The sequence below is a fragment of the Oncorhynchus mykiss genome, unplaced genomic scaffold, assembly GCF_057628025.1.
Source record: "Oncorhynchus mykiss isolate SJ-2025 unplaced genomic scaffold, ASM5762802v1 scaffold106, whole genome shotgun sequence".
In the NCBI taxonomy this organism is placed as follows: Eukaryota; Metazoa; Chordata; class Actinopteri; order Salmoniformes; family Salmonidae; genus Oncorhynchus; species Oncorhynchus mykiss.
The window spans coordinates 1045603-1071527 of record NW_028322105.1 but is presented as its reverse complement, the minus strand read 5'-3'; the positions used below and the strand labels follow the sequence as shown (position 1 = coordinate 1071527).

The window sequence follows — 25925 nt, the reverse complement described above, 5'->3', positions numbered from 1 at the left end:
AGGAAGTCCCACCAGTTGACTACTTCAAAATGGTGGAAGCTTTCAATGGCAATATCCATGCACAAATGGGTTTAATCCATCTTGAGGCAGCTATAATTCTCTATGTGCAATACAGAAGACCAGTGGTTCATGTATTTCTGACAAAGATGGTGGATAAATCAAGATAATTCACTCAGGCCGTTGCCCATTGAAAATAATGGTCAGTTCCGTTCTGCTTAATCGGGCGTGGGGGACTCTCCCAAAGACACCAATGTGATAGCAGCTGGGTCTGGTCTGCTTAGTTCACAGACTTCCATTGAACCAGAAAGAAATGAGGGAGTGGGATGTCTGGCTTCCTCTTCCGTCTCGGCCTCCAATAACATTTTGCTCTGCCCGCAGCACCTCATGTGTTAGTTCAACCAATCATTTGGCCTATGTTCTTATGAGGCTTCCCTATTGGACAGGTAGGACCTTTCAGAGGAACATCACTAAGTACCAGTCATCAATCTGTCTGTTACCCATAGAGATGGAAAGATGTCGTAACCTTATATCCATCCAATTATGGCCTCCGTGAGCGCATGGGCAGCGCCATTGAGCGCCATCTCCATTTTGAAGTAGTCCATTTTCGTCTTCACGATTGGCTGAACCCTCCTGATGGCCAGGTTGGACATGATGACTCCGACAGGGTCACCAGGAGGGCTCAGCCAATGGGGTTGGAAGTCCCACCCAGTTGATTACATTCAAAATGGTGGAAGCCCTCAATGGTAATGTCCATGCAAAAACCAGGTTATTTCCCAGATATGACCTCTTTCCATCTCTGTGCTGTCAGCCCATAAAAGAGCAAAACAAACACCCAGGTGGGAAGACTGCCTTGACTGGGGTCCTGTGTGCCATGTGCTGAGATTTTCACTAAAAAAAAAGGATATAGCTTTAAATCAGATTTTTACATTTCATTAGCAGGTTAGGATAATTAACGTGTCAGGCTAAAATAAATACTTTAAGGTCAGGAAAAGAGTTTGGGTTAGCTAAAATGCAAAAAATAAAATAAAAAAATGACCTTCTGATTTAAATTTGACAAAAGCTGTATCCATTCTAGCCATGGCCATGTGCTGTTTGAAGGGTGCATGTGCTGTTTGAAGGGTGCATGTGCTGTTTATCCCAGTGTTTAATCGAAGGTATTCCTTGCTTTAACTGCTATTTGCAATTCAACAACAACAGATAATGAAACAAACCAAATGAATGTAATGTTCGTTTTTATTATTTCTACATGCTACATTCTATTCCGGTGTACTTTGAAAAACATGAAGCTGATGAGAACTAATTGTTACACACAACGGCTGTATTAACACCGGCAGCCCAATTCGGATCTTTTTGCAATTGGGGGGATTGTCGTCTAACATCGCAACACTTCAACACTTGGAGAAGTAGCTGGAGGCCACCGTGGCGACACATTCCTTCTGGAAGAGCAGGTTGATCCTACAAGATAATTAAAATGTCCATATTCAGTTACAGCCCTAGAGGTGCTCGCATACATTCACTAAAAGGACATCCTAAATAAACTAAAATACATTCTAAATTCACTAAAGGACATTCTAAATTCACTAAATTCACTGAAGGACATTCTAAATTCTCTAAAGAACATTCTAAATTCTCTAAAGAACATTCTAAATTCACTAAATTCACTGAAGAACATTCTAAATTCACTGAAGAACATTCTAAATTCACTAAAGGACATTCTAAATTCACTAAATTCACTGAAGGACATTCTAAATTCTCTAAAGAACATTCTAAATTCTCTAAATTCACTGAAGAACATTCTAAATTCACTAAATTCACTGAAGGACATTCTAAATTCACTAAAGGACATTCTAAATTCTCTAAAGAACATTCTAAATTCTCTAAAGAACATTCTAAATTCTCTAAAGAACATTCTAAATTCACTAAATTCACTGAAGGACATTCTAAATTCACTAAAGGACATTCTAAATTCTCTAAAGAACATTCTAAATTCACTGAAGAACATTCTAAATTCTCTAAAGAACATTCTAAATTCACTAAATTCACTGAAGGACATTCTAAATTCACTAAAGGACATTCTAAATTCTCTAAAGAACATTCTAAATTCTCTAAAGAACATTCTAAATTCACTAAATTCACTGAAGAACATTCTAAATTCACTGAAGAACATTCTAAATTCACTAAAGGACATTCTAAATTCACTGAAGGACATTCTAAATTCACTGAAGAACATTCTAAATTCACTAAATTCACTAAAGGACATCCAAAATTCACTGAAGGACATTCTAAATTCACTAAAGGACATTCTAAATTCACTAAAGGACATTCTAAATTCACTAAAGGACATTCTAAATTCACTAAAGGACATTCTAAATTCACTAAAGGACATTCTAAATTCACTGAAGGACATTCTAAATTCACTGAAGGACATTCTAAATTCACTGAAGGACATTCTAAATTCACTAAAGGACATTCTAAATTCACTGAAGGACATTCTAAATTCACTAAAGGACATTCTAAATTCACTAAAGGACATTCTAAATTCACTGAAGGACATTCTAAATTCACTGAAGGACATTCTAAATTCACTGAAGGACATTCTAAATTCACTGAAGGACATTCTAAATTCACTGAAGGACATTCTAAATTCTCTAAATTCACTGAAGAACATTCTAAATTCTCTAAATTCACTGAAGAACATTCTAAATTCACTGAAGGGCATTCTAAATTCTCTAAATTCACTGAAGAACATTCTAAATTCACTGAAGGACATTCTAAATTCTCTAAATTCACTGAAGAACATTCTAAATTCACTGAAGGACATTCTAAATTCACTGAAGGACATTCTAAATTCACTGAAGGACATTCTAAATTCACTGAAGGACATTCTAAATTCTCTAAATTCACTGAAGGACATTCTAAATTCACTGAAGAACATTCTAAATTCACTGAAGGACATTCTAAATTCACCGAAGGACATTCTAAATTCACTAAAGGACATTCTAAATTCTCTAAATTCACTGAAGGACATTCTAAATTCACTAAAGCACATTCTAAATGCACTAAAGGACATTCTAAATTCACTAAAGGACATTCTACATTCACTGAAGGACATTCTAAATTCACTAAAGGACATTCTAAATTCACTGAAGGACATTCTAAATTCACTGAAGGACATTCTAAATTCTCTAAATTCACTGAAGAACATTCTAAATTCTCTAAATTCACTGAAGAACATTCTAAATTCACTGAAGGGCATTCTAAATTCTCTAAATTCACTGAAGAACATTCTAAATTCACTGAACGACATTCTAAATTCTCTAAATTCACCGAAGAACATTCTAAATTCACTGAAGGACATTCTAAATTCACTGAAGGACATTCTAAATTCACTGAAGGACATTCTAAATTCACTGAAGGACATTCTAAATTCTCTAAATTCACTGAAGGACATTCTAAATTCACTGAAGAACATTCTAAATTCACTGAAGGACATTCTAAATTCACCGAAGGACATTCTAAATTCACTAAAGGACATTCTAAATTCTCTAAATTCACTGAAGGACATTCTAAATTCACTAAAGCACATTCTAAATGCACTAAAGGACATTCTAAATTCACTAAAGGACATTCTACATTCACTGAAGGACATTCTAAATTCACTAAAGGACATTCTAAATTCACTGAAGGACATTCTAAATTCACTAAAGGACATTCTAAATTCACTGAAGGACATTCTAAATTCACTAAAGGACATTCTAAATTCTCTAAATTCACTGAAGGACATTCTAAATTCACTAAAGGACATTCTAAATTCACTAAAGGACATTCTAAATTCACTAAAGGACATTCTAAATTCACTGAAGGACATTCTAAATTCACTAAAGGACATTCTAAATTCACTAAAGGACATTCTAAATTCACTGAAGAACATTCTAAATTCTCTAAATTCACTGAAGGACATTCTAAATTCACTAAAGGACATTCTAAATGCACTGAAGGACATTCTAAATGCACTGAAGGACATTCTAAATGCACTGAAGGACATTCTAAATGCACTGAAGGACATTCTAAATTCACTGAAGGACATTCTAAATTCACTGAAGGACATTCTAAATTCACGAAAGGACATTCTAAATTCACTAAAGGACATTCTAAATTCACTAAAGGACGTCCTAAAGTGACATTCTCATAGAATGTTTCACTCATTTAAAAACATTGAATGCGAACCAATAAACTCCCGTTGATAAGATGGAAATAAAATGCATTTACAAAATGTAAAATACACATTTTTAATTTGCATACTTACATTCTCTTTAGAGCCTTTGTTTGTTGACCGCGACCACTTTCCCTGTTTGAATGGAGAGAGAAAAACACAGTGTAAAAGTGAATAAGAATTGCTGCGCTGAAACACAGTATGTTAACACAATAAGAAACTGGAGGGAGTACATTCACCTCAACACCAAAACACTTACATTGTCTGTTTGATAGTCTTCACACAGTTAAAGTCATCACTTATGTCGTCGTCAATCAAAGCTTGAGAGAAACAAAAAGCCCAACAGAGATCAATAACTGACACTCACACAAGCCATTTTAGAGATGCATAACTGACACGGTCACACAAGCCATTTTAGAGATGCATAACTGACACTTTCACACAAGCCATTTTAGAGATGCATAACTGACACTGTCACACAAGCCATTTTAGAGATGCATAACTGACACGGTCACACAAGCCATTTTAGAGATGCATAACTGACACTTTCACACAAGCCATTTTAGAGATGCATAACTGACACTGTCACACAAGCCATTTTAGAGATGCATAACTGACACTGTCACACAAGCCATTTTAGAGATGCATAACTGACACTGTCACACAAGCCATTTTAGAGATGCATAACTGACACTTTCCCACAAGCCATTTTAGAGATGCATAACTGACACTTTCACACAAGCCATTTTAGAGATGCATAACTGACACTGTCACACAAGCCATTTTAGAGATGCATAACTGACACTGTCACACAAGCCATTTTAGAGATGCATAACTGACACTGTCACACAAGCCATTTTAGAGATGCATAACTGACACTGTCACACAAGCCATTTTAGAGATGCATAACTGACACTGTCACACAAGCCATTTTAGAGATGCATAACTGACACTGTCACACAAGCCATTTTAGAGATGCATAACTGACACTGTCACACAAGCCATTTTAGAGATGCATAACTGACACAGCCATTTTAGAGATGCATAACTGACACAGCCATTTTAGAGATGCATAACTGACACAGCCATTTTAGAGATGCATAACTGACACAGCCATTTAGAGATGCATAACTGACACAGCCATTTTAGAGATGCATAACTGACACAGCCATTTTAGAGATGCATAATTGACACTGTCACACAAGCCATTTTAGAGATGCATAACTGACACTTTCACACAAGCCATTTTAGAGATGCATAACTGACACTTTCACACAAGCCATTTTAGAGATGCATAACTGACACTTTCACACAAGCCATTTTAGAGATGCATAACTGACACTGTCACACAGCCATTTTAGAGATGCATAACTGACACAGCCATTTAGAGGTGCATAACTGACAGCCATTTTAGAGATGCATAACTGGCACTGTCACACAGCCATTTAGAGGTGCATAACTGACAGCCATTTTAGAGATGCATAACTGGCACTGTCACACAGCCATTTTAGAGATGCATAACTGACACAGCCATTTAGAGGTGCATAACTGACAGCCATTTTAGAGATGCATAACTGACACTGTCACACAGCCATTTTAATCTAACATCCACCTACTCTATCAATGATCCTGTTGTGCATCTTTAGCACGTTAATACATAGAGTTTTTCCGACAGGTCAAACACATTGAACTCACCACTGCAGTTCATCTGGCAAAGGTTCAGCGATGGAGTTGAGCCCGAGGAACAAATCACACGATCGCTCAGCTGGAACAAGCCGTAAAGGGTCCCCATGGTCTCTTCTTCGCTGGAGCTTTCCTCTCCTGAGGTAAAGTGATTCCCAGCGTGTCTCTTACCTCTCTTAGGAGGCTGCTCAGGGCGGGTAGGAAGGGTAAGGCGGGTAGGGTTGTTAGGGCGGGGAGGACGGGTAGGATGGTTATCATTGTTAGCAGGGTGGGTAGGGTCAACATCATCCCCAGCGTGTCTCTTACCCCTCTTAGGAGGCTGCTCCGGGCGGTTAGGAAGGGTAAGGCGGGTAGGGTAGTTAGGGCGGGGAGGACGGGTAGGATGGTTATCATTGTTAGCAGGGTGGGTAGGGTCAACATCATCCCCAGCGTGTCTCTTACCCCTCCTAGGAGGGGGCTCAGGGCGATGGCGGTCATTAACCTTGGCAGGGCGGGTAGGGAGTACATCAGGGCCGTCATCATCCCTCCAAGCAGTCACAAAACTGGTGTTGAAACCTGAGGCCTTCTCCACGAGGCAGACGACTGGAAGAGGCAACAAACACGTAGTGTTACTTCAATCCCACACAGATTTAGACGAGTCTTGGAATAAAAAGTCATTTCAATTGAGAATCTCGATTAAAAATAAAAAGTAATTCTTAGTCCAGGATTAGGCTTAATCTGTGTTCTGGGAAACCAATCCACATCATTTAAGAAGTAATTCCTATTTTTTTAAGGAAAAAAAAAACCCCATTGGGTTTATGTAATGTAACTTACTTTTAGCCACAAAATCGTTGTTTGTCAGGTTCTTCACTCCGGCTCCCCCAGTCATGTTGAATTTGAGGGCCTCCTTCTCCAACAAGTTCTTCAGCTCACATTTGGAAAGGATCCGTCCCTCAGACAGACTGGGGACCAAGGCTGCTACAGCCAACACCACCAACATCTGCATCTTCATGTTGTCTCTGTCCGGCTCGTCTTTCCTCGATTGAGACGAGAAGATTACAGTGCACAGTAAATATACTCTTGGTGCCCCAAGAGCATCTTGGGAGTGACGTGACCAAGACTCGTACTTACCTTTTGTTTTATTTCTATCTAAAGTAAGGCTGGCTCTCTGAAATATGTCAAAGGCCTACCTCAATGTAACAAAACTCCACACAATATTTTGTTTCACCACTCAGTTCAGACCCTCTAAGGGAAATGCTTTAAAAACTGCCTTGTGATGGTACAACAAAGGGTTTTCCTTTGTTAAAGAAGTTACACCGCGACCTACTGAAAACGGAGGTTAGGCTTCAGCTTAGACTTTAGACACACAATAAGGACAAACAACTCTCACGGGTATCTCACGACCACACGACTGCAATCACCAGGTAACTTCAATCGCAGTGAGCCACACCTAATAACACCACTTATGTGTCCAGAGGTAATCTCTCGAAACGGAGAGAAAACCCGAAACCCGCAACAAGAGCTAAAAATAGCATTATTTTCATTGTCCTGTTCTGACATGACGTATAGAGTAACGTGAGGCCCATCAATGCGGTTGGTTTCCATGCATTGTATTCCTCTGTACTGTTCATGTCCGGGAACACCGTGTGTGCAGATGGATAACACGTCTGGAATGGAACGACACAAAAGGTACCATGTCAATGACAGAAACGTCCCCTTTTTCAGGACCCCGTCTTTCAAAGATAATCTGTAAAAATCCAAATAACTTCACAGATCTTCATTGTAAAGGGTTTAAACACTTTCCCATGCATAAACAATTAATGAACATGCACCTGTGGAACGGTCGTTAAGACACCAACAGCTTACAGACGGTAGGCAATTAAGGTCACAGTTATGAAAACTTAGGACACTAAAGAGGCCTTTCTACTGACTCTGAAAAACACCAAAATAAATATGCCCAGGGTCCCTGCTCATCTGCGTGAACATGCCTTAGGAATGCTGCAAGGAGACATGAGGACTGCAGATGTGGCCAAGGAAATAAATTGCAATGTCCGTACTGTGAGACGCCTAAGACAGGAAGACAGGACGGACAGCTGATCGTAAGGCAGGTCCTCACCAGATATCACCGGCAACAACGTCCTCTATGGGCACAAACCCACCGTCGCTGGACCAGACAGGACTGGCAAAAAGTGCTCTTCACTGACAAGTCGCGGTTTTGTCTCACCAGGGGTAATGGTCGGATTCGTGTTTATCGTAAAAGGAATGAGCGTTACACCGAGGCCTGTACTCTGGAGCGAGATCGATTTGGAGGTGGAGGGTCCGTCATGGTCTGGGGCGGTGTGTCACAGAATCATTGGACTGAGCTTGTTGTCATTGCAGGCAATCTCAACGCTGTGCGTTACAGGGAAAACATCCTCCTCCCTCATGTGGTACCCACAGTGTTCTGCCATGGCCAGCGAAGAGCCCTGATCTAAATCCCATTGAGCACGTCTGGGACCTGTTGGATCGGAGGATGAGGGCTAGGGTCATTCCCATTAGAAATGTCCTGGAACTTGCAGGTGCCTTGGTGGAAGAGCAGGGTAACATCTCACAGCAAGAACTGGCAAATCTGGTGCAGTCCACGAGGAGGAGATGCACTGCAGTACTTAATGCAGCTGGTGGCCACACCAGATACTGACTGTTACCTTTGATTTTGACCCCCCTTTGTTCAGGGACACATTATTCAATTTCTGTTAGTCACATGTCTGTGGAACTTGTTCAGTTTATGTCTCAGTTGTTGAATCTTGTTATGTTCATACAAATATTTATACATGTTAAATTTGCTGAAAAGAAACGCATTTGACAGGGAGGGCGTTGCTTTTTTTTTGCTGAGTTTAACTACAAACATTCACATTTAACTACGAGGTGATACGATAGATACTGGATATGAAAAGGGATTTGATCATTTGATGTGGGTAGTTGTAAGAGAGGATGTTGTCTCTAGGAGGCATTTAACTCTGGGTAGCTGTAGGAGAGGATGTTGTCTCTAGGAGGCCTTTAACTCTGGGTAGTTGTAGGAGAGGATGTTGTCTCTAGGAGGCCTTTAACTCTGGGTAGTTGTAGGAGAGGATGTTGTCTCTAGGAGGCCATTAACTCTGGGTAGTTGTAGGAGAGGATGTTGTCTCTAGGAGGCCTTTAACTCTGGGTAGCTGTAGGAGAGGTTTCCTTTTGTAGGATAGGTTTATTTTTGTTTGAAAGTTTGTTTCTGCAGCCTCCCTCAAGGTCTTCCCCTTACCCCTGATGCAGCCTCCCTCAAGGTCTTCCCCTCCACCCCTGATGCAGCCTCCCTCAAGGTCTTCCCCTTACCCCTGATGCAGCCTCCCTCGAGGTCTTCCCCTCCCCCCCTGATGCAGTCTCCCTCAAGGTCTTCCCCTCCACCCCTGATGCAGCCTCCCTCAAGGTCTTCCCCTACACCCCTGATGCAGCCTCCCTCAAGGTCTTCCCCTCCACCCCTGATGCAGCCTCCCTCAAGGTCTTCCCCTCCACCCCTGATGCAGCCTCCCTCAAGGTCTTCCCCTCCACCCCTGATGCAGCCTCCCTCGAGGTCTTACAACATATAAACGTGGTGTCACTGTGCTTCATCTAATAACCTAATGACCTGGGTTGTAGTTGAGATTACATTAACAAGAACACGGTGCAAGTGATCAATGCTGTTGTAGATTCCTGACGGATAATTAGAGCCCATTGTGAAGATCTCCACAGACCTGTGATGACCTCTGACCTGCCACCTGGAACGAGCACGCTCTATAAGATTACACACGAAGAAACGTATCCAGGTAGTTACTGTAGGCTCCAAATGTGACCATGGATGTTATTCATTTAAAGGTTGAATGTTACATTAGTTTGTAAAACTTAACTTTAGTCTATTTGCTGAATTACAAAAGTAATATTGATTTCTGTTTGGCTGCAGACGCAACCAGATATTAACATTTATAGGAGATGTATCTACTGATTGGATAGTTCCATCTGAACCACTGGCTTCATCCCATTATTTAACTTCTGGTTGGATAGTTCCATCTGAACCACTGGGTTCATCCCATTCTTTATCTTCTGGTTGGATAGTTCCATCTGAACCACTGGCTTCATCCCATTCTTTAACTTCTGGTTGGATAGTTCCATCTGAACCACTGGCTTCATCCCATTCTTTAACTTCTGGTTGGATAGTTCCATCTGAGACACTGGCTTCATCCCATTCTTTAACTTCTGGTTGGATAGTTCCATCTGAGACACTGGCTTCATCCCATTCTTTAACTTCTGGTTGGATAGTTCCATCTGAACCACTGGCTTCATCCCATTCTTTAATTTCTGGTTGAGGTGGAGGCAGGTTATTATGCTATTTATCCTATTTCAAAAGTGATATTGAATAGTTTTTGGTTGTCAACGCATCCAAATATCAACATTTGATTGAACAACATTAATTGAAATGAATATACAGGAAAGTATTCATGTGACCTTTGCCACATTTTTTACGTTACAGACTTTTTCTAAAACAGATCCCCTAAATCTACCCACAATACCCCATAATGACAAAGCAACACACAGGTTCTTATAAAAAATATCACATTTACGTAAGTATTCAGACTCTTTACTCAGTACTTTGTTGTAGCACCTTTCACAGCGATTACAGCCTTGAGTCTTCTTGGTTATGATGCTACAAGCTTGGCACACCTGTATTTGGGGAGTTTCTCCCATTCTTCTCTGCAGATCCTCTCAAGCTCTGTCAGATTGGATGGGGAGCGTTGAGATATTCGTTCGGGTTCAAGTCTGGGCTCTGGCTGGGCCACTCAAGGAAATTTAGAGACTTGTCCCGAAGCCACTCCTGCGTTGTCTTGGCTGTGTACTTAGGGTCGCTGTCATGTTGGAAGATGAACCTTCACCCCCCGTCTAAGGTCCTGAGCGCTCTGGAGCAGGATTTCTCTGTTCATCTTTCCCTCAATCCTGACTAGTCTCCCAGTCCCTGCCACCGAAAAACATTCCCACAGCATGATGCTGCCACCACCATGCTTCACCGTAGGGGTGTTGCCAGGTTTCCACCAGACGTGACTCTTGGCATTCATGTCAAAAAGAGTTCAATCTTGGTTTCATCAGACCATAGAACCTTGTTTCTCATGGTCTGAGTCCTTGAGGTTACTTTTGGCATGTGCCTTTTACTGAGGAGTGGCTTCCGTCCGGCCACTCTGCCATAAAGGCCTGATTGGTGGAGCGCTGCAGAGATGGTTTTCCTTATGGAAAGTTCTCCCGTCTCCACAGAGGAACTCTGGAGCTCTGTCAGAGTGACCATCAGGTTCTTGGTCACCTCCCTCACAAAGGCCCTTCTCCCTCGATTGCTCAATTTGCAAACATTCCTAAAAACCTGTTTTTGCTTTGTCATTATTGGGTATTGTGTGTAGATTAATGGGGGGGGGGGACGGACAATTGAATACATTTCAAAATTAGGCTGTAACATAAAAAGTCAAGGGGTCTGAATACATTCTGAATGCACTGTATGAGGGGGAAATGCTCCATATCCCATGGAATGAAACAATATTTGACCTTATTTTTCATTGCATCCCGCTACACCATAGGATTACTGATAACAGTCTTGTCCAAATGTTGTGTCTGTCTGTCTGGTTGAGTATTGTCCTGTCAATCATCCTCCATTTGTTATGGTCTTGTCACTGTCATTATCATGTTGTTTTATTGTGTCTGTCTGTCTGGTTGAGTATTGTCCTGTCAATCATCCTCCATTTGTTATGGTCTTGTCACTGTCATTATCATGTTGTTTTTATTGTGTCTGTCTGTCTGGTTGAGTATTGTCCTGTCAATCATCCTCCATTTGTTATGGTCTTGTCACTGTCATTATCATGTTGTTTTTATGGTTGTTTTATGGTTTATTTTGGTAAATATTTTTCTTAACACTTCTTGAACTGCACTGTTGGTTAAGGGCTGGTCAGTCAGCGTTTCCACGGTAAAGTCTACACTGTTGGTTAAGGGCTGGTCTGTCAGCGTTTCCATGGTAAAGTCTACACTGTTGGTTAAGGGCTGGTCAGTCAGCGTTTCCATGGTAAAGTCTATACTGTTGGTTAAGGGCTGGTCAGTCAGCGTTTCCATGGTAAAGTCTACACTGTTGGTTAAGGGCTGGTCAGTCAGCGTTTCCATGGTAAAGTCTATACTGTTGGTTAAGGGCTTGTAAGTCAGCGTTTCCATGGTAAAGTCTACACTGTTGGTTAAGGGCTGGTCTGTCAGCGTTTCCATGGTAAAGTCTACACTGTTGGTTAAGGGCTGGTCTGTCAGCGTTTCCATGGTAAAGTCTACACTGTTGGTTAAGGGCTGGTCTGTCAGCGTTTCCATGGTAAAGTCTACACTGTTGGTTAAGGGCTGGTCAGTCAGCGTTTCCATGGTAAAGTCTACACTGTTGGTTAAGGGCTGGTCAGTCAGCGTTTCCATGGTAAAGTCTATACTGTTGGTTAAGGGCTGGTCAGTCAGCGTTTCCATGGTTAGGGTTAGGGTTACCTGTTAGGGTTAGTCAGCGTTTCCACAGTAAAGTCTACACTGTTGGTTAAGGGCTGGTCAGTCAGCGTTTCCATGGTAAAGTCTACACTGTTGGTTAAGGGCTGGTCTGTCAGCGTTTCCATGGTAAAGTCTACACTGTTGGTTAAGGGCTGGTCTGTCAGCGTTTCCATGGTAAAGTCTACACTGTTGGTTAAGGGCTGGTCAGTCAGCGTTTCCATGGTAAAGTCTACACTGTTGGTTAAGGGCTGGTCAGTCAGCGTTTCCATGGTAAAGTCTATACTGTTGGTTAAGGGCTGGTCAGTCAGCGTTTCCATGGTTAGGGTTAGGGTTACCTGTTAGGGTTAGTCAGCGTTTCCACAGTAAAGTCTACACTGTTGGTTAAGGGCTGGTCAGTCAGCGTTTCCATGGTAAAGTCTACACTGTTGGTTAAGGGTTGGTCAGTCAGCGTTTCCACGGTAAAGTCTACACTGTTGGTTAAGGGCTGGTCAGTCAGCGTTTCCATGGTAAAGTCTACACTGTTGGTTAAGGGCTGGTCAGTCAGCGTTTCCATGGTAAAGTCTACACTGTTGGTTAAGGGCTAGTCAGTCAGCGTTTCCATGGTAAAGTCTACACTGTTGGTTAAGGGCTGGTCAGTCAGCGTTTCCATGGTAAAGTCTACACTGTTGGTTAAGGGCTGGTCAGTCAGCGTTTCCATGGTAAAGTCTACACTGTTGGTTAAGGGCTGGTCAGTCAGCGTTTCCATGGTAAAGTCTACACTGTTGGTTAAGGGCTGGTCAGTCAGCGTTTCCATGGTTAGGGTTAGGGTTACCTGTTAGGGTTAGTCAGCGTTTCCACAGTAAAGTCTACACTGTTGGTTAAGGGCTGGTCAGTCAGCGTTTCCATGGTTAGGGTTAGGGTTACCTGTTAGGGTTAGTCAGCGTTTCCACAGTAAAGTCTACACTGTTGGTTAAGGGCTGGTCAGTCAGCGTTTCCATGGTAAAGTCTACACTGTTGGTTAAGGGCTTGTAAGTCAGCGTTTCCACGGTAAAGTCTACACTGTTGGTTAAGGGCTGGTCAGTCAGCGTTTCCATGGTAAAGTCTACACTGTTGGTTAAGGGCTGGTCAGTCAGCGTTTCCATGGTAAAGTCTACACTGTTGGTTAAGGGCTAGTCAGTCAGCGTTTCCATGGTAAAGTCTACACTGTTGGTTAAGGGCTGGTCAGTCAGCGTTTCCATGGTAAAGTCTACACTGTTGGTTAAGGGCTGGTCAGTCAGCGTTTCCATGGTAAAGTCTACACTGTTGGTTAAGGGCTGGTCAGTCAGCGTTTCCATGGTAAAGTCTACACTGTTGGTTAAGGGCTGGTCAGTCAGCGTTTCCATGGTAAAGTCTACACTTGTTGTATTTGGCCACAAATAAAAGTTTGATTTGATTTTGAAGTCGATAAACAATAAAAATGTAACAATAAACATGATACTCACAAAAGTTCCAAAATAATAAAGACATTTCAACATTTTTTGGGTTGGAGGATTTGTATTTTGTCCTGTAATTCATTCAAGGTAATTGGAGAATCCAGTGGGTTCCGGTAGTTTTTAATGGTTGATTCTAAGATTTGTATTTGATCCTATATTTGTTTTTACAGTTTGTTCTTTTTTTTTTAGAGCCAAAAAGATTGGAGAAGTGGTTTATCCATACATCTCTGTTTGGATAGATAGCTCTTCGTCTTGTTTGTTTAGTGTTTTCCAGAAGGAAAAATAAAGAAAGAAAGTCAGTCTGTCCGTCCGTCCGTCCCTCCCCCTCTCTCTCTCTCTCTCCCTCACCCACTCTGTCTCTCTCCCTCACCCACTCTGTCTCTCTCCCTCACCCTCTCTGTCTCTCTCCCTCACCCACTCTGTCTCTCTCCCTCACCCACTCTGTCTCTCTCCCTCACCCACTCTGTCTCTCTCCCTCACCCACTCTGTCTCTCTCCCTCACCCACTCTGTCTCTCTGTCACTGTCCCTCTGTCCCTCTGTCTCTCTGTCACTGTCCCTCTGTCACTGTCCCTCTCTCTCTCTGTCACTGTCCCTCTGTCTCTCTCCCTCTCCCTCACCCTCTCTCCCTCACCCTCTCTCTCTCCCTCACCCTCTCTGTCTCTCTGCCTCACCCTCTCTGTCTCTCTGCCTCACCCTCTCTGTCTCTCTGCCTCACCCTCTCTGTCTCTCTCCCTCACCCACTCTGTCTCTCTCCCTCACCCACTCTGTCTCTCTCCCTCACCCACTCTGTCTCTCTCCCTCACCCACTCTGTCTCTCTCCCTCACCCACTCTGTCTCTCTCCCTCACCCACTCGGTCTCTCTCCCTCACCCACTTTGTCTCTCTCCCTCACCCACTCTGTCTGTCCCTCGCCCTCTCTGTCTCTCTCCCTCTATTTGATGCACAGTCACAAACACAGACGCACGCACGAGCACACACACACAGTGGTTGTTTGAGGTACATTAGAGGTGTGTTGTGCCTGGTCTAGCAGACATCCCAGTTCACAGTAGTCCAGTAGCGCCCTCTAGTGGTGTTCAGTTGAATCTCATGACATGACGCTGGTGTTTCCACCACTACTGTACTGGTAGTTCTAGTTAGGGACCTTTAAAATGGATTCATCCCAGTTAACCACTATTAGATCATGGTTACATTTCAAAAGGAACCCTATATAGTGCACTACTTTAAACCAGAGCCCTATTCCCTATATAGTGCACTACTTTAGACCAGAGCCCTATTCCCTATATAGTGCACTTTAGACCAGAGCTCATAAGGCCTACCCTGCTCCATACACCTCCCACCCTAGCCCTGTTGTAGGGGCCCACCCTACACCTCCCACTCTAGCCCTGTTGTAGGGGCCCACCCTACACCTCCCACCCTAGCCCTGTTGAAGGGGCCCACCATACACCTCCCACCCTAGCCCTGTTGAAAGGGCCCACCCTACACCTCCCACCCTAGCCCTGTTGTAGGGGCCCACCCTACACCTCCCACTCTAGCCCTGTTGTAGGGGCCCACCCTACACCTCCCACCCTAGCCCTGTTGAAAGGGCCCACCCTACACCTCCCACCCTAGCCCTGTTGTAGGGGCCCACCCTACACCTCCCACTCTAGCCCTGTTGTAGGGGCCCACCCTACACCTCCCACCCTAGCCCTGTTGTAGGGGCCCACCCTACACCTCCCACCCTAGCCCTGTTGTAGGGGCCCACCCTACACCTCCCACCCTATCCCTGTTGTAGGGGCCCACCCTACACCTCCCACCCTAGCCCTGTTGTAGGGGCCCACCCTACACCTCCCACCCTAGCCCTGTTGTAGGGGCCCACCCTACACCTCCCACCCTATCCCTGTTGTAGGGGCCCACCCTACACCTCCCACTCTAGCCCTGTTGTAGGGGCCCACCCTACACCTCCCACCCTAGCCCTGTTGTAGGGGCCCACCCTACACCTCCCACCCTAGCCCTGTTGTAGGGGCCCACCCTACACCTCCCACCCTAGCCCTGTTGTAGGGGCCCACCCTACACCTCCCACCCTAGCCCTGTTGTAGGGGCCCATACCCTGTCCCTGTTTTAGTCAGGAATGTGGAGAATGTTGTGTCCGCAGTAGGGGGCCTTTCTCCCAGGCCCCGGGAGACCGGTCTGCTGGCTAATGACTGACCAGACTATCAGAGTGTTAAACCTGGGATTGACTCCAGGGTCTGTGTTGCTGAAAACCCAGCTCATTCTCCCTCAATCCCTCCCTCCCTCACTCCCTCCCTCCCTCACTCACTCCCTCCCTCACTCACTCCCTCCCTCACTCACTCCCTCCCTCCCTCCCTCACTCACTCCCTCCCTCACTCACTCCCTCCCTCACTCACTCACTCACTCCCTCCCTCACTCCCTCCCTCCCTCACTTCCTCCCTCCCTCACTCCCTCCCTCCCTCACTCCCGAATTATTGCTTATCTTGCCAACATATAATGTCCATTTTAGCCCATTGAAGTGAATGTTTATTTCTTCAATTGAGAAAATCGTAAAGACACATTTTAGTGAATGCTGGTTAAGAAACCGTTGTCGCAATTCAACACATGGAAATATAAGGGGGGGGGGGGTACATATTGGGGGGGGGTACATATGGGGGGGGGGTACATATTGGGGGGGGGGGGGGGTACATATTACAATGGTAATATAATAATCAGCATACAGAATAAGATGGTGCTCTCCAAAATACAGGATTTGTCGAGAAAACAACAACTACAAAAACATCATGCATTGACAGAGTGATCTTCACAAGCCAACTTGTCAGAGAGAGAACAGAATGTAGCAGCTAACTACACAGGACAGAGAGAACAGACAGAGAGAACAGAATGTAGCAGCTAACTACACAGGACAGAGAGAACAGAATGTAGCAGCTAACTACACAGGACAGAGAGAACAGAATGTAGCAGCTAACTACACAGGACATAGAGAACAGAATGTAGCAGCTAACTACACAGGACAGAGAGAACAGAATGTAGCAGCTAACTACACAGGACAGAGAGAACAGAATGTAGCAGCTAACTACACAGGACAGAGAGAACAGACAGAGAGAACAGAATGTATCAGCTAACTACACAGGACATAGAGAACAGAATGTAGCAGCTAACTACACAGGACAGAGAGAACAGAATGTAGCAGCTAACTACACAGGACATAGAGAACAGAATGTAGCAGCTAACTACACAGGACATAGAGAACAGAATGTAGCAGCTAACTACACAGGACATAGAGAACAGAATGTAGCAGCTAACTACACAGGACATAGAGAACAGACAGAGAGAACAGAATGTATCAGCTAACTACACAGGACATAGAGAACAGAATGTAGCAGCTAACTACACAGGACATAGAGAACAGAATGTAGCAGCTAACTACACAGGACATAGAGAACAGAATGTAGCAGCTAACTACACAGGACATAGAGAACAGAATGTATCAGCTAACTACACAGGACATAGAGAACAGAATGTAGCAGCTAACTACACAGGACATAGAGAACAGAATGTAGCAGCTAACTACACAGGACAGAGAGAACAGACAGAGAGAACAGAATGTATCAGCTAACTACACAGGACATAGAGAACAGAATGTAGCAGCTAACTACACAGGACAGAGAGAACAGAATGTAGCAGCTAACTACACAGGACAGAGAGAACAGAATGTAGCAGCTAACTACACAGGACATAGAGAACAGAATGTAGCAGCTAACTACACAGGACAGAGAGAACAGAATGTAGCAGCTAACTACACAGGACAGAGAGAACAGAATGTAGCAGCTAACTACACAGGACAGAGAGAACAGAATGTAGCAGCTAACTACACAGGACATAGAGAACAGAATGTAGCATCTAACTACACAGGACATAGAGAACAGAATGTAGCAGCTAACTACACAGGACAGAGAGAACAGAATGTAGCAGCTAACTACACAGGACATAGAGAACAGAATGTAGCAGCTAACTACACAGGACATATATTTTTACAGACTTTACAGTCTTGTCACAGCTAACAAACAACTCTCACACCACTACAACCAACGTCAATGACTATAGATCAGGCCATGGCTGAGTCCCTATTTCGTATAGAGTTGCATTACCTCTGACTAGAGCCCTATGGGCCCTGTATAAGGATAGTGTTCCATTTAGGAGGCCTCGTCTCTGTGGTGTCTGGACTGACCATGCTGTGTGTTTTGGGATGGTGCTCGTCTCAGCAGACCAGGCCGTAGCAATCCTCTGTATAGCTAAAACAATTATCCTCCTTATTAGCAGTGCTGAAGGCAGAGTCCCCCAGGGCTGTGTCTCGGCGCCCCTAAAGATTGACGGTTCTGTAGAGTGACGGTTCTGTGGTAGAACAGGCCTGTAGAGTGACGGTTCCATGGTAGAACAGGCCTGTAGAGTGACGGTTCCGTGGTAGAACAGGCCTGTAGAGTGACGGTTCCGTGTTAGAACAGGCCTGTAGAGTGGCGGTTCCGTGGTAGAACAGGCCTGTAGAGTGACGGTTCCGTGGTAGAACAGGTCTGTAGAGTGACGGTTCCATGGTAGAACAGGCCTGTAGAGTGACGGTTCCGTGGTAGAACAGGCCTGTAGAGTGACGGTTCCGTGGTAGAACAGGCCTGTAGAGTGACGGTTCCGTGGTAGAACAGGTCTGTAGAGTGACGGTTCCGTGGTAGAACAGGCCTGTAGAGTGACAGTTCCATGGTAGAACAGGCCTGTAGATTGACGGTTCCGTGGTAGAACAGGCCTGTAGATTGACGGTTCCATGGTAGAACAGGCCTGTAGATTGACGGTTCCGAGTTAGAACAGGCCTGTAGAGTGACAGTTCCATGTAAAACAGACCATCTATCTATGCTGAATGCCTGTTCTTACTGTGTGAGTGAAGGAGGGGGAGCTTGGGGGAAGGAGTTGGTCTGGTCATGGGGATTCTGGGTAGAGCCCCTCCTGGACCCTGAGATCCAGACAGCTGCACGGTATGGGCTGGCAGAGTACTGCAGGGGGTCTGGAGGGTATGCACCTGAGGAACCTGGGACATTACCTGTCTATCTACCGGTCTGTCTACCTGTCTGTCTATACTGTCTGTCTATACTGTCTGTCTACCTGTCTGTCTACCTGTCTGTCTATACTGTCTATCTACCAGTCTGTCTACCTGTCTGTCGATACTGTCTGTCGATACTGTCTGTCGATACTGTCTGTCGATACTGTCTGTCGATACTGTCTGTCGATACTGCCTGTCTAACGATCTGTCTACCTGTCTGTCTACCTGTCTGTCTACCTGTCTACCTGTCTGTCTACCGGTCTGTCTACCGGTCTGTCTACCTGTCTATCTACCGGTCTGTCTACCTGTCTGTCTATACTGTCTGTCTACTGTTCTGTCTGTCGGTCTGTCTGCCTGTGTGTCTATATGGTCTCCCTCTGAGGCCTTCTCCAGGAGCTGAGCCAGGGGGGTGGGGGGGTGGAGAAGCTGGCGACAGAGGTGCTCTTTGAACCCTGTAAAGGATTCCAGTAACCGAGGCTGGACTGGGACCGGGGGTGGGACACACCCCTCCTCCTCCTCCCACAGACACCCCAACGTCGTCCCCCGTCTCCCCCAGTCCCTCAGCCTCCTTGTGTTGGAGATGGGTAGTCTTCTCAGGGCTGGTTTCAGGGGACAGATGGGGTAACGCTGGAGCTGAGACTGGGACTGTCTCAGGTTGCTGCTGTTCTCAGCCTTGGACCATGTGATGCTCAGTCTGATCAACAGCATCTCTTCCCTCCCCTGGGTTGGAGCCCTTGGTTCAGTCCACTCAGTCCTTCCTTGGGTTAAAGCCTTTGGATCGGTCCACTCAGAGGAGTATGGAGGGGGGTTATCTCTCAGAAGGTGTGGCTGGAATCTGTATACTTTCTCAGGACCGATGGTGTTAGATATAGCGCAGGTGGATGTAGAAGAGAGGACTCTGGGATACGAGGGTTTTCTATCTTCCACTGGCTTCCTGGTTTGCGTTTCGTTGTCAGGGGTTATCGGGTACATGGCCTGCAGCGCGGGGCTGTGGAACGTGATGCGTTGGGTCTCAGTTGGAGGTGGATCAGAAATTATCTTGGACATGGTCACAACAGGTACTTTGAGGAGGTCCTCATTTTTAAAACTCTTCTTCAGACCAACAGTCTTCTTCTCTGGTAGTCCAGAGGGAATATCTCCCTGCTTCTTCAGACCAACAGTCTTCTTCTCTGGTAGTCCAGAGGGAACATCTCCCTGCTTCTTCAGACTAACAGTCTTCTTCTCTGGTAGTCCAGAGGGAACATCTACCTGCTTCTTCAGACCAACAGTCTTCTTCTCTGGTAGTCCAGAGGGAACATCTCCCTTCTTCTCAGGCCTACAACAACAGGTGATAGACAAAATGTGAATAGAGACTGAGAATTCAGTCTTACCATCATTAAAAGCAGAGAGATACAGAGACATGTAGGTGCTCTGATTTCTAACATGTTTTAAAAGGGATTTCATGTTTACTCTTTCTCTCTGTGAAAAATGGCTGGCATTTTGAGTATAATATGTTGTACATTGACATGTATTGTCAGAGTCAGTTTGCAGAGTGAACACAGCAGCACGGTGTATTCTCCTGAACAAGCTCGTGTTTTATACCCCTGGAGAGATCCATCCTCGGTTTTAGGACTTGTTCTGAATCTTGTCATTATCGTGTCAGGGGTGGATAATCTCAATTCAATTAAACACCAATTCAATAGTTGAATCACTAGCAGTTTGTTCGTTCCACTAATGATGCTTTGACATTTTAACTTTGTTTAAAAAGGAACACCGAAACTCCAATATCATTTATAGTAAATTGATTATTTGGGGCAAATATGGAGACATAATGACATTTACTCTGGTAAATCCGAGGTGGTGTAGATAGTATTAAATAAAGAACCTAATTTCAGGCTTTTACGAGAAAGCTAGCCCTCCTATTGGCTGTTCGACAGAAAGCTAGCCCTCCTATTGGCTGTTGGACAAAAAGCTAGCCCTCCTATTGGCTGTTCAACAGAAAGCTAGCCCTCCTATTGGCTGTTGGACAGAAAGCTAGCCCTCCTATTGGCTGTTCGACAGAAAGCTAGCCCTCCGTATTGGCTGTTTGACAGAAAGCTAGCCCTCCGTATTGGCTGTTCGACAGAAAGCTAGCCCTCCGTATTGGCTGTTTGACAGAAAGCTAGCCCTCCGTATTGGCTGTGCGACAGAAAGCTAGCCCTCCGTATTGGCTGTGCGACAGAAAGCTAGCCCTCCGTATTGGCTGTTTGACAGAAAGCGAGCCCTCCTATTGGCTGTTTGACAGAAAGCTAGCCCTCCGTATTGGCTGTTTGACAGAAAACTAGCCCTCCGTATTGGCTGTTTGACAGAAAGCTAGCCCTCCGTATTGGCTGTAATCGACAGAAAGCTAGCCCTCCTATTGGCTGTTTGACAGAAAGCTAGCCCTCTGTATTGGCTGTTTGACAGAAAGCTAGCCCTCCGTATTGGCTGTGCGACAGAAAGCTAGCCCTCCGTATTGGCTGTTTGACAGAAAGCTAGCCCTCCTATTGGCTGTTTGACAGAAAGCTAGCCCTCATATTGGCTGTTTGACAGAAAGCTAGCCCTCCGTATTGGCTGCATTCCAGAAGCACTTCTTCCTTTTTATTTCATATTGAGCCACTTTACGCCCATTTTAATAGTCCACCTGCGTTCCATGCTAGAGGTGATTGTGGTGTGTGTGTGTGTGTGTGTGTGTGTGTGTGTGTGTGTGTGTGTGTGTGTGTGTGTGTGTGTGTGTGTGTGTGTATATATATGAGTGTGTAATCTGCATGGCCCTCACACCTCTCCAGTTCAGCTCAGGCTCTTAACCTCTCTCTCCAACTGCTCTCTCCCTCTTTCTCGTACCAGATAGTTAAATGAATGTCTCAGAGTTCCTCTCCTCCTGCCTCCCCCCCGTTCTCCTCCTGCTTCCCCCGTTCTCCTCCTGCCTCAGGCAGCAGACTAACCAGCCTTTAAATCATTAATAAGCAGAAAATGAGACCGCGTGTGTCTGCTGCCGGAGATATTGACGAGGCACTTCTTTCTCCTCTTCACCTCTCTTTTCATTTGTTGCCATGAATTTAACGAACAAGACACTCATATTTAGAGTAGCTAAAGCTGTGAAAATAGATTACTGTACGTAGACTACACCTGGGGAGGGATGATTGTTGTGTGAATATAGACTATGATTGCTGTATGTAGACTATACCTGGGGAGGGATGATTGCTGTATGTAGACAATACCTGGGGAGGGATGATTGCTGTATGTAGACAATACCTGGAGAGGGATGATTGCTGTATGTAGACAATACCTGGGGAGAGATGATTGCTGTAGACAATACCTGGGGAGGGATGATTGCTGTAGACAATACCTGGGGAGGGATGATTGCTGTATGTAGACTACACCTGGGGAGGGATGATTGCTGTATGTAGACTATACCTGGGGAGGGATGATTGCTGTATGTAGACTATACCTGGGGAGGGATGATTGCTGTATGTAGACTACACCTGGGGATGGATGATTGCTGTATGTAGACTATACCTGGGGGTGGATGATTGCTGTATGTAGACTACACCTGGGGGGGGAGAAGCGTGAGACTCCATTATTAGCAGTACTGTGGCGGGGTCCCCCAGGGGTGTGTCCTGACGCCCCTGTAGAATTACAGTGAGTAGCTTCTCTTCCTCACATTGGGCCGTGAGTAATTAGTTAGAACCTACATTGAGAAAGGTACCTGTACCCAGCTGGACCTGGGGGTCGTTCCTGGTGCAGAGGCTCATGGGTTCTGGTAGATTTGATGATGGGTGGAAGTCTGGAACATCCCAGGTAGCCAGTACCCCTCAATTCCAGACTGGCTCTATGACAAACATAAAGACACATGTACTGAGTGATAAATATTAGGAACACCTGCTCTTTCCATTACATACTGTAGACTGACCAGGTGATTCCAGGTGAAAGCTATGATCCCTTATTGATGTCACCTGTTAAATCCACTTCAATCAGTGTAGATGGAAGGGAGGAGACAAGTTAAAGATGAAGGGGAGGAGACAGGTTAAAGAAGGATTTTTAAGCCTTGAGACAATTGAGTCGTGGATTGTGTATGTGAGCCATTCAGGGGGTGAAAGGGCAAGATAAAATATTTAAGTGCCTTTGAACAGGGTATGGTAGTAGGTGCCAGGCGCACTGGTTTTTGTCAAGAACTGCAATGCTGCTGGGTTTTTCACTCTCAGTAGTTTCCTGTGTATATCGAGAATGGTCCACCACCCAACTGTGGGAAGCATTGGAGTCAACATGGGTCAGCATCCCTGTGGAATGCTTTCAACACCTTGTAGAGTCCCTGACGAATTGACGCTGTTCTGAGTGCGAAAGGGGGGGGTTGCAACTCAATATTAGGTTCCTAATGTTTGGTGTACTCTGTGTATACACATGGGGTCGTATTGACTCATACAGACATGGGGTCATATTGACTCATACAGACATGGGGTCATATTGACTCATACAGACATGGGGTCATATTGACTCATACAGACATGGGGTCATATTGACTCATACAGACATGGGGTCATATTGACTCATACAGACATGGGGTCATATTGACTCATACAGACATGGGGTCATATTGACTCATATAGACATGGGGTTATATTGACTCATACAGACATGGGGTCATATTGACTCATATAGACATGGGGTTATATTGACTCATACAGACATGGGGTCATATTGACTCATATAGACATGGGGTTATATTGACTCATATAGACATGGGGTTATATTGACTCATATAGACATGGGGTTATATGGACTCCAGTTCCATCCAAAGCATTTTCCCTCAGGGACAGGAAGTGTTGCATGTCGAGGAGTGGCCTTGATCGAAACATGTCAATGAAAGAAGTGAGGAAGTACCTGGGGTCAGGATGAATCTTAGTAACAGGGGGCAGTCTGAGCTCGGGGATGGTGTGTCTCTTCGGGAAGCCCCGTGACCTTTTCACCTTTGAGGCGTGACTCAGGGTGCTTCTCATACTGGGCATGCTCCGTAGGCTCAGCGTCTCTTCCTGGTCTTCCTCATCCAGGGCTCCTCTTCTCGTTCCACCAGGCAGCGGGGCCAGATCTCTAGTCACATCCTGAACCAAATGAAAACACAGAGGGGGGTTGTGTTCATATGATAATCTGTCTGAAACCCCTATCTAATTTTTCCAGATCTACAGGAAGGGCGTAGAGGGTCGAAGACAGGGGGGGGGGGGGGTCAATTAGGGATCTAACAAATCAACCACTGTGTATTGATCATTTCAAGAAGCCTGTGCTTTCCCTAAACCCTATTCCAGAGTGTTAGAAGAGAGGATAGCATCTGTATGAAGATGCCTTACTAACTGCTGTTCCTGTACTCTACCTTACGGTGCTGCAGGTAGGCCGGCTCTGAGTAGTATGAGAGGACAGGGGAAACGGTCTCTCTGTGGGGTGACTGGGTTCTCTTCGTGATCCTGGGGAGGTGCATCATCTTAAGGAAGTGCTGCTGATCCGAGGGCCTGTCCACAAGACACATGGATGTTTCCTCAGAATGGACGAGGAAACAGGGTTATATAGATCGTTGGTGCCTATGAAGCTATACGTTGTACCACTTTTATAGAGATAAACAATGTCAATAAACAACTTGAAACGATCTGCAGCATCAAGGAATATCCAATCCTGATATTGTGTAGTGTGTGTTCAACTTCCCTAGAGATAAAGAAACGTTGTTTATCCTCAACGTTTATCCAATCCTGATATTGAACAATGTCTTTAGAGACATAAAAACTCATAACTTAAAAAGCATCAATATATTGTAAACCCACTCACCAGCCTCTTGTTCCTTCCGTGAAGTGTTTCTTTGTCAGCTCAGGATGCTGCTGTTGTCCTCATATCTACTGTAGAAGAGCCGGGAGACAGAAAATAGCTTTTAAAAACCTTTAAATGACGTTTCCAAACTGAGAATGAATCTAAACATTCCTATTCATTAGAATGAGTCTTTCTGTCGTTATGGTAATTATTCAGTCTTTCAGCCAGCAGCACCGGTAAGATTCTATTAGTGCGGGAAGCTATTTATTTATTTATTATTTATATTTGCATATAAATAGCATTTTGCTGCTTTAATACCAGCTCTGGGCGGAGGAAAACCATGTTTAATGATTGCTTGGATGGTAATCTGACAAAACTGATTCAAGAGAAGTCTTTTAAAATTAACCCGCTTAGTGTTTTTAAGGTTAAATTGTTGATTAAGTTAAAAATTTGCCATGAAATAACCCGGTTGTTATCGGGTCCACTCCTGTCTCTCTGCCAAAACACAACCTCTGAAATACTCAAGTCATTTCAAGTGGTCCTTAACCCTCACATGAACTCGGGAATGCTGCCTACAACCTCGTGGTAATGATGAGTATTCGGACAAAATCAAAATCACTTCATCACACGCCAGACCTTTCTTGAGTTGAAGAATCAAACTCAAACGTGTTTAGTGTGTTTCTGCAGAATAAAGCTTATAGCGTACATCTTACCTCAAAAGACACGGAGTTACGTGATCGTGTAAAGTTCAGTAGTGAGTCGTACCGGAGTGCTGGTCATGTCGGCCGTTGAGCAGGGTGGCTAGTGGGAGGTAGAGTGTTGAGGAGGCTCCTGAGTGCCTGCCTCTGCCCCCTCCTACCTCTTGCAGAGGGACACCGGGAACTAACACGGAGGGGATAGGTCAGCTCTAAAGTCCCAGTTAAGCCAGCCCACTGCTGCTGATGGGTTCTTCTATGGGGACGGACAAATAAAACTTCTGGAACCAGTTTTTTTTCTTTCTAAGAGTGTAGCTGTCTATGACATCATAAGCTTCTTAGAACCTGTTTTTTTTTCTTTCTAAGAGTGTAGCTGTCTATGACATCATAAGCTTCTTAGAACCAGTTTTTTTTCTTTCTAAGAGTGTAGCTTTCTATGACATCATAAGCTTCTTAGAACCTGTTTTTTTTTTCTAAGAGTGTAGCTGTCTATGACATCATAAGCTTCTTAGAAC

The 25925-nt window shown here is 44.6% G+C and overlaps 2 protein-coding genes across 8 annotated transcripts; both read right to left on the bottom strand.

Moving 5' to 3' along the window:
• Positions 1–1215: 1215 nt before the first annotated feature.
• Positions 1216–7143, bottom strand: LOC110518764 (uncharacterized). The gene is made up of 5 exons (XM_090228939.1): positions 6710–7143; positions 5909–6478; positions 4473–4533; positions 4307–4348; positions 1216–1455 (listed from the first exon to the last, which is right to left on the bottom strand). The coding sequence occupies exons 1-5, from the start codon at positions 6885–6887 to the stop codon at positions 1389–1391; spliced, it is 918 nt and encodes a 305-aa protein (XP_090085065.1). The 5' UTR covers positions 6888–7143; the 3' UTR covers positions 1216–1388.
• Positions 7144–16345: 9202 nt separating this feature from the next.
• Positions 16346–25688, bottom strand: LOC149970049 (uncharacterized). Of its 7 annotated transcripts, none has more exons than XM_090228935.1 (6): positions 25429–25678; positions 24737–24801; positions 24291–24426; positions 23807–24024; positions 22635–22757; positions 16346–20243 (listed from the first exon to the last, which is right to left on the bottom strand). In XM_090228935.1, the coding sequence occupies exons 3-6, from the start codon at positions 24396–24398 to the stop codon at positions 19214–19216; spliced, it is 1479 nt and encodes a 492-aa protein (XP_090085061.1). In that variant the 5' UTR covers positions 24399–24426; positions 24737–24801; positions 25429–25678; the 3' UTR covers positions 16346–19213. The 7 variants fall into 7 exon arrangements, 5 of the variants coding, with proteins under 5 accessions (XP_090085061.1, XP_090085064.1, XP_090085060.1 ...); XM_090228934.1 differs by having other exon boundaries at positions 18926–20243; positions 24737–24804; positions 25429–25688; XM_090228936.1 differs by having other exon boundaries at positions 18926–20243; positions 24737–24804; positions 25481–25678.
• Positions 25689–25925: the final 237 nt, after the last annotated feature.

Excerpts from the sequence above, each read along its gene's own strand:
- LOC110518764 (XM_090228939.1), bottom strand. The coding sequence starts at position 6,887 with ATGAAGATGCAGATGTTGGTGGTGTTGGCTGTAGCAGCCTTGGTCCCC. Across the intron at positions 6,479-6,709 it reads CAACGATTTTGTGGCTAAAA|TCGTCTGCCTCGTGGAGAAG; the intron begins GTAAGTTACATT and ends TGCCTCTTCCAG. Across the intron at positions 1,456-4,306 it reads ACAAAGGCTCTAAAGAGAAT|GATCAACCTGCTCTTCCAGA; the intron begins GTAAGTATGCAA and ends ATTATCTTGTAG.
- LOC149970049 (XM_090228938.1), bottom strand. The coding sequence starts at position 24,443 with ATGTGTCTTGTGGACAGGCCCTCGGATCAGCAGCACTTCCTTAAGATG. Across the intron at positions 22,758-23,806 it reads AAGATTCATCCTGACCCCAG|AGCCAGTCTGGAATTGAGGG; the intron begins GTACTTCCTCAC and ends TGTTTGTCATAG. Across the intron at positions 18,953-19,282 it reads GAGACCATATAGACACACAG|GTAGACAGACCGGTAGATAG; the intron begins GCAGACAGACCG and ends ATAGACAGACAG.